Source organism: Tarenaya hassleriana, unplaced genomic scaffold (assembly GCF_000463585.1).
Source record: "Tarenaya hassleriana unplaced genomic scaffold, ASM46358v1 Cleome9, whole genome shotgun sequence".
Classification (NCBI taxonomy): domain Eukaryota; kingdom Viridiplantae; phylum Streptophyta; class Magnoliopsida; order Brassicales; family Cleomaceae; genus Tarenaya; species Tarenaya hassleriana.
Window position 1 is genome coordinate 139,667 of NW_010971389.1, and position 8,801 is coordinate 148,467.

Genomic DNA, 8,801 nt, shown 5'->3' on the forward strand with positions numbered 1-8,801 from the left:
TTCTAGAATTTATATATATATATATATATATATATATATATATATATATATAAATTTACCTTCATAATGTGAAGATAATTTCCATTTGTATACCATGAATTGTGTATTATATTCACTTTTCTCGTAGCTAGATTCGAAAATAACAAAAAAAAGCGAGTAAAAACTATGTCAAACAAATTAATCTATCTTCAAAGTTACCAAATATCTAAAAAATATTATATCAAGAAAATCTTATTTCATTTTAAAAAAAAATTCGTCTAGTGATTCAGTATTTTTTTTATCATTGTATGGATATTTATATAAAATATATCTAAAATATAATAGAACTAGAATTTCATATGGTTGTTGGTTAACAAGTTTTAATATAATAAATCACTAAAAGCTGATAGAAACATTTTTTTTAAATTATATAATGTGTATTAATTGGCATCGCAACATCTTCCAAAAAGAACCACTGCCCACATCGCATTCACTTTTGTTCTCTTCTATGCTCTTTAGAATATATTATCCACCACCTCTCCTTCCGTATACAAAATTTCGATTATACATCTTTTTTTTTCTACATTTCTTTAAAATAAAATAAAAAAATATGTTAATTGTCTAAAATTATTGGAATTTTCACCTATGATTATTTTCGATCTAATTAGTTCTTGATCATCGCAAATTTTACCATTGGTTATTTTTATTTTGTTATGACGTGAAAATCTATAAATATTATCATTTGGTGCGTCTTGGATAAATTTCCGATCTTGTGGAATAGCATGTAAATTACACAAAACTCTTTTTTTTCGATATTCAAAAAAGATATAGTTAGATCAAAGATTTGATAAATTTCTAAATTATTAAAAAATATATATTATTACGGGTAGATGTATATATATATATATATGTGTATATATATGTATATGGACCGTATATTCCATCAACTTAAAAGAAAATGACAGATTTTATAAAATTTAGTGGAAATGTTGTTAGTGTCCCATAAATTTTGGTTGCAACTACAGCGATGTAAGTTATGAGTTTGGTTAAAATAACTAAAAAAAAATGTGTTTTTTCATTTTGTCGGGATGGGCAAATGTGTAATTCTTAAATCATATAATTAATTCCTCATACTTCATAAAATGACGTGACAATTTATTTGACTCGATTGGAACCGTAGTCAAAGAAATGATAATTCATGCAAACGAGGCCCATAAGATTATGGGCCCATTACAACATATTCCACATAAATTTAACAAGCCCAAAGCTTCTGCGGCTACTACTGGATATTATTTCATAATATAAAGTTATAAACTATAGGTTCTAATTCCTGAGTTACATATATTTCCATTCATGATCCATGCATATGTTCCTCTTTTTTTATATATATATTATGAACCGAATTGCACAAAGACCATCCATTCAGATGTTTTCAAATTGTGTATTTGAAATTTTAGATTTTTGAATTTAGATACTTGCGAATATCCGCATTTGAATCTTTACTTTTGTTTTTCGGTCAAAACCTTCATTTTTTGCCAAAATATTTGGATCACACACATGAACTCTAAAACATATTTTTATATTTGGATTAAAAATCACAAGTATACATTTTAACATTAATAAAAAATATATATATATATATATATAAGTTTTTTTTATAATTTCTACGCATATCTAGAAATCTACCCGTGAAATCGTAAAATTCAAAGTCGAATCCGATCTATAGATAATCTCGTTCATAAAATCTTTGTTATAATAAATACAGTTTCAATGTTTGATCTTTTTAACATCCGACCCGCTCGTATCCACTCGTATCATCCATATCGATAAAATTATATAAGTTTACGTCTAAAAAATATACAAATAATTTATATTTGTATAACATAAGTTTCAAATGTTTAAGCATATGAGAATTTGTGATTACGTATTTTTGCAATGATAAAAAAAATTAACGCGTAGCTTTCATCATCGATTTGAAGTTTGAATATTGACCATATCTATATGAACAATATTATGTGAATAATATATCGTGCTCTATAATTTCGGGAAATCTAGTGGGATGTCCCTAACAAATGACGTGGACCGTCAACGATGACATTGAACACGTGGTCATATCATATACATGTTCGAACGTCAAAGTCTTGGAAACCATGTCGGAATAGATTTTTATGTTTTTGTAAATTCATTAGTCAATATCCATAATCATACTGAAATCAAATTATTTCGCTATTTCCTTGTGACGGTCCATTCATCCACACTCCACAAAAGGAACGAAATGGCAGTTGCCTTGTTTTGTTGTTAGAGAAATTGTTTATATATATTTTTTTATCACTCATTTTAATAATTTCATTGATATATTTGTGAACGAACAGGGAAAAAAATCTAGTGGTAGTTTACATGGATCGATGTAGAAATTTTATTTAATAGGATATTAATGTTAGATAAATGGACGATTTATTTATTTTCATCGGAGATTCCATTCCAACCTAGTATTATTATCAGACCAACATAATACAAATGCTTATATATATATATATATAAAAGAGATACTAAAACTAAGGAAAAAGAAAAAAATATAGGAGAGAAAGAGGGTTGAATGTTTCATATAAACTAAAAATGGGAAAACTTTGTTTTGGTGTGGTCGTCACTCCACCAAATGAATGAGAAAAACAATTACATTTTTTTTTTATAAATTTTGAATCCAGGCCCTTAATTTTTTTTTAAATCATATAATTGATATAACTAAAGAATAATGCATAACAATATTAGTTTGATATATGAATTGATCCAATAATCTAATAAAAAGCCACATCTTCTAAAGTAATTACAAAGGTTACTGTCGTTCTTTGCCATGCAGGTCATGCGACATTTGAATAAACCAAAATGCATTTTACAACATTTGATTTTATTCAAATTATAAAGAAATAATCAAGAGTGGGCCCTGCCGCATGAATTTAATGGGTTCAGTTGAAAGTGGGTTTTGTCTTTTCATGGAGACAACAACACATTTAATTAAAATCGAGTTTTTTTCTTCTATTTCTCGGTTCATTACAGATTATTGTTTTGTTTTGTTTTCCTTTTGGACCACAACTTGCAATCGCAAGGATTACAATTTCAGAATTTAATAATAAAAATACTTTTACATCGGATTTGTGTGATATATACCTTTCATATAGTACTTACTATGAATATTGAATAACCTATTTCATAAGAAATTTATATATCCAATTTTGTTTAATCCCGAATATCAGTCTATAAAATTTCCAGGTTGGTTAGCTTCATTAGCCATAAATGTGGGTTTAGTATCATATTATATATGTGTGCGCGCGTGGCAAGAAAAAGGAATAGGAAATAAGAAAAAAAGTAAAAATCAAAGATAATTAAAAGCCATGATTAAAAAATTAATAAAAGAGAAATGGATGCTTGCAATTCAAAAAGGGAGAAAAAAGGAAGACACAAAAGTCAATTTGCTTCAAGTGAAAGAAGCTACCAAAACCTTTTTTTTTTAATTAATTAAAAAGAATACATTTTATATATATATAGAAACTTATTTCCCTTTGATAATGACGAAGTTATTATTCTATCTCATAGGTAAAAATAAAATAAAATACAACTACAAAACATAATAAAATATACTTTTTGTCCTTCCAAAAAAAATTATAAGCTAAAAATTAAACATTTTCAAAATGGAATTCTTTTTCAGTAATAAAAAAATTAAACATTAGGGCATATTAGTAATTTGATATCGGATATTAACATTATATTTTTCATTCCGTGTTATTTCTACATATACGTGTGCACGTTTTCCAAATTATAAGATCCACAGATAGTTGTGACTAATGACTATATTGAGTTTTTTTGTCCCATTTTAATTTCAGAACGTTTTAACAAACAATTTGTATACCAATAAAAGAATAGTTTATATATCTATATATGGGTGATTGGCATAATAATTTATATAATAATAACCCTTTATATGTACTTAAAAGTAAATAATTTTTTGATAATGTGACGAAGCTTTGGCAAGTGGAAAGGTAAAAACGGACCCCTATAATACAATAATATCTACACCATTAATTAGCCTTTGAGTAGGGGGGGCGGGGTTTCACCCACTCATATGATTATCTAACAGTCTCGTAAATATAATTTGATTTCAAATTAGTTATATATTACCTGTAAATAAATAAATATTTTTTCCGGGAAAGTTGGTCCCCATAAATGAAAAGGTTCCACTATGCAGAGAAAATAAAAATAAAAACTTGAAAAGGAGAAATTCAGCTTTATCATAATGATCATTGCGATGATTATAAAACATATAGCTGTTTGATCTCATTTCAAAATTCAAATTAAATCACATAAAATTTCAAAATTATAAAGAAAAAAAACCTGAGATAGCCAAACAAATAATATTCCGAATATTGAAATAACCCCAACGAATTACATAAAAAAATAACGTTAACTAATATATATTCGTGAAGATAGTCATACATGTCGATGGAAAAATATTTAAAATTCCATGTATTCGATGCGGTATGTTTTTGTCAATCCATATGCGTCATATAGAAGACATAACAGTGTGATCGGATATATGTATTTTATATTATTACCAAAAAATGCTTATTAAAAGAATAAGGAAATTAAATTTATTTTTCCCGGAAGCTTTATTTTCTAGAAAATACAATTTTTGAAACAAACATATCGTATGGTGCAAACATTTCTGTCGGCAGTTTGCGTTGGTGCAACCAAATACTAAATGCATTGCATAAAAAAAATAGAGAAAAATTATAAGATATATATATATAAAAAAGAAAATTAATGATTTTAAAGAATTTAAATAGGAGAGGGTAGAAAAGTAATTTAACAAATAAGAAGGAGTCGGTCGACAAGAGTTGTATGATTGTTGGGAGTGGTAATAAATGTGGAAAGCTGAAAAACACAAAATCTTATTTTTTTAACATTCAAAGTTGCGTCAGCTTTTTCTCCCGCTACAAGAAGACACTTTCCATTTTCTCCCCGATATATCGCACGAGACGTCCAGATATTTTTCATCAATATTTAATTCCAATTAATTAATCTATTTATACAAAATATTTAGATTCTTTTTTTTTTGTCAAATTCAATCTATTATCTTAAAATAAATTAAATTCTAAATCTAAATTTGTCTATGATTTTATAAATCTTATCGTGTTATCAGTTTTTTATATTTAAAATTAAGAAATATTTAGATTGAGATCCCAAAACACTAAAAAAGTTTTTTAAAAAAATAACTGAAACCAACAAGATGAAAATGTTATTTAACACCCCTCGCTCATCTTTCTAAAAAATATACAATTTTAAAGATTGTTTTTTCATAAATATTTCTGTAAAATGTTATTTTTTGAATTTTAGTTTCTTTTGGTGAATCAAATCAAAACATAAATTTGACAATATGTTTAATTTCTTTGTGTAGGATATTAATATTAATAATAAGATGAAAATTTGTACTCAAAATTACGTGGCTCAATGGATAAAGAACGAATTAAAACTCATTTTCAATCAATGTTCCAATCATCATTTAAAGATGAATATTTATATGGATTTTTTCGATTTTTTGGGAGATATAATCGGGTCAAAATCGTGCGGAGAAATTCAGGATTATAAAAAAAATGAAAATTTGGACACATTATATATATATATATATACATATAATATATAAATGAATGAAAATGGATAAGAGAAAAGGAAGAGTATAACAGGAAAAGGCAGTCTAAAAAGGCTGCAAAAAGGAGTTGTTTGTTAAAGAGGGAGCTCGATAAACGCGTATCCACAAAGGCAAAGCGTGCGTTACCAAAAGCCTATTATGACTCTTTTTATATATATATATATATATATATATTCCTTTTACTATTAATTTACACATTTAGAATTCGCTGGAATTTTAGAACCACTATTATTTGAATTCTTCCGATATTATTTTAGATCCACGAGTTATGATTTCTTTGTATTTTTTTAACTAAATTTCTATAAATTTTATATCAAAAATTATTTCAAATAGTTGTGAAACTAATTTTATTATTATTATTATTATTATTCGAAGACAATGTTGTTTGGTGAAAAAGTATTTATTTTTTACGGAAAAGATTGTCTAAGTTAAATGATTGAATTAATAGGTCGGTTTCCACATGTGATGACCTTTACTTGATTGACTCCCCATTTAATGTTTTCGACTTTCTCGTTAAATATTTCAACGTTAAAACGTAATTTATGCATTACAATTTATTATTATCCAATAAAAACACACAAGGAGCAACGAATGTAAATTTGAGATACCGTAATAGCTACGCAATTGTTATGAAAAGTTTCAATTTTTAAAATAAAATTAGACTAGGATTCGCGAGAAATAGACATTTTCCTAAATATTTTCAATTAAAGTATATTTAAAATTATATTAGTTACAAAATAAAAAAATAAACAATAAATATCCATATATTAATAAAAAAACTACAATATAAATAACTATAAATTCTATATTCGGTCATTTATACTCTTTTCATATTTTGTATTTATTTTCTACAAAAATAGATAATGAAAGTAAAAATAACACTTACAGTACAGCACCCATATATCTCTAAATTGTCACAAGCTGCATGACCAATGATATTTTATCTAAATAATCGACCAGTTTCTCATTTTTTTTAAAATATTTTTTTATAACTTTATTGAATATTTAATCGATATTTTTTGAATGGAGGAAAAAGGGAGAGAAATAAAGAAAGTGAAACTATGAAAAGGTGAAAGCTTTACGTGGCGATTGCGTGTAAAAAGCACAAAATTCGTTTAAAAGGCAAGCACAAAAAAATAAAAGAGGGCCTTGAATTCTTTCCCGCACTGAAAACTGGCACGTGAAATGCACGGCACCAAAACAACCGTACGATCATCAATTCTGTATGATACACGCGCTTTTTGCGCGTGAGCAATACGGATTTTTCCGCTCGTCTTATCATTACATGAAAGCCTCAGATCCTGTCTTGGGGGTAACCAAAAAACTTGAGAAAGGGGTGAAAAAAATAAATAAAGAAAGGTCAGTCCATTTATTCAAATGCGACATAAAAAAAATACCTTTTTAATCTCATGAGTAAATTAATACGAATTTAAAGAATATGTGTGACAACTTAATGTTTTTTCTTTCTTACCAATAGCCTTTTATTCCTCCAAAATAATAATTGTGGGATTATGTTAACTAACTATAAATTTATTGGCTGTCTTATATCTTTATCTTTGGATTAATTTACCATCTTTGTATTGTTTCTTGTTATTGGATAAATTCATCTATTTCTGTCTTCCAAAATAATTGTAATATTTATAATCTTTTGTAAATACATTTTTTAATATATAATGTTCAATTGTTCATACGTGCTGCAAAAGGGGACAAAACCTAAATAAACCCATGAAAAAAAAGTAAAATAAATAGACAATCATATAACTTTCGGGCCAATTAACTTTTCAATGAACTGTTTAATTACACAATTAGATTAACATCAAATTGATAAAAAGCTATAATACAATTATGTACTGAAAAGGACCAATTGTACATGGTTTCCAAAAGAGAGAGAAAAAAAGCCTCATTATTAGGCATGAGCATGAATCGTGTCATCATAACTTTGTTAGTTGGTGCTAACATTTTTCACGGCTCTTCTAACGTTCTAATAATTATAAAAAAATATATAATATTCATGAATATTAATATTTTTGGGAGAAAAAGTTGGTTTTCAACAGTCTAGCAATTTCCAGCAAATGGAATTGTTTTTGTCGTCTCGGTTCATTTCATATGACTCAAAACCCTGCCATGGGAACATGTACTTGTCAAATCGATACAAAATATATTGTTTTAAGCGATTTTTTTTTAAAAAAAAAATCCACGACCTTTTCCGAGCAGGAAATAATATATTTTTTAAAAAAAAGAATTCGAAAGTTCATTAAATTCCGAAAGATGACATAGAAAACAGAGCATGATACCCTGTTCTTACAAGAAAAAAAAAGGGAGCATATCTTTTGTCCTTGTGGTATGGAAAAAAACAAAAGAATTCATGCTCGTCCTCTGACGTATTCTTAGCACTTGGCATAATTTGCATTATTTTCTTAAAAGCTTTTTGTTACAATTTTTTTTATATATATAAATGGTATTTTAATAATTTTAATTGAAGTTATTGGATAAATATAGACACAACACAACCCCCAAAATTAAAGTGCAAGTTTATTAATGGGGTCGTCAAGTACGTCTCTTCTGAATACATGGGGGTAGTTTCGTAATTCAAGCAGATTGTATTGTTTGTGTATATCAAGCAAACTGTGCTGTTTCCTTTCCATGTCGAATCCTTCTTCTTCTTCTTCTTCTTCTTTGATTCTCTCAGACAAAACAGAACAAACCCAGAAGTGAAGTGCATTCAAACAAAGCTTTTGATCTGTGTTTGTTTTATAAAAAAAACCCTCTCTTTTTTTAATCCTATATTTTCTTCCCATCTCACAAAAATTCAACCTTTTTGTTTCTTCATTTCTTCGGCATTTGCATAGCCCTTTAATGGTGGGATATTTTCTGTGGAATAGGAGAAGAAAGAAAACAAGGGACAGCCTTTGTGTGTAATTTGAAAAATCAGAGACAGAGACAAAAGAAGAAGATGAGGACAGACCTCGGAACTATACAGCAAACGCTAACGCCGGACGCGGCGAGCGTTCTAAACCAATCGATCGCGGAAGCGACGCGTCGGAACCACGGCCAAACCACGCCGCTCCACGTGGCGACCACTCTCCTGGCTTCGCCGTCGGGATTTCTCCGACAAGCCTGA

General features: G+C 27.7%; 1 protein-coding gene across 1 annotated transcript in view; it reads left to right on the forward strand.

Annotated features, from left to right (window-relative positions):
* Positions 1–8,247: 8,247 nt before the first annotated feature.
* Positions 8,248–8,801, forward strand: part of LOC104804491 (protein SMAX1-LIKE 2) — a 4,243-nt gene continuing 3,689 nt past the window's right edge. Inside the window, exon 1 of the mRNA XM_010528804.2 lies at positions 8,248–8,795. Within this exon, the coding sequence (XP_010527106.1) occupies positions 8,634–8,795 (162 nt within the window). The 5' untranslated portion in view covers positions 8,248–8,633. The remainder of the gene's footprint in view (positions 8,796–8,801) is intronic.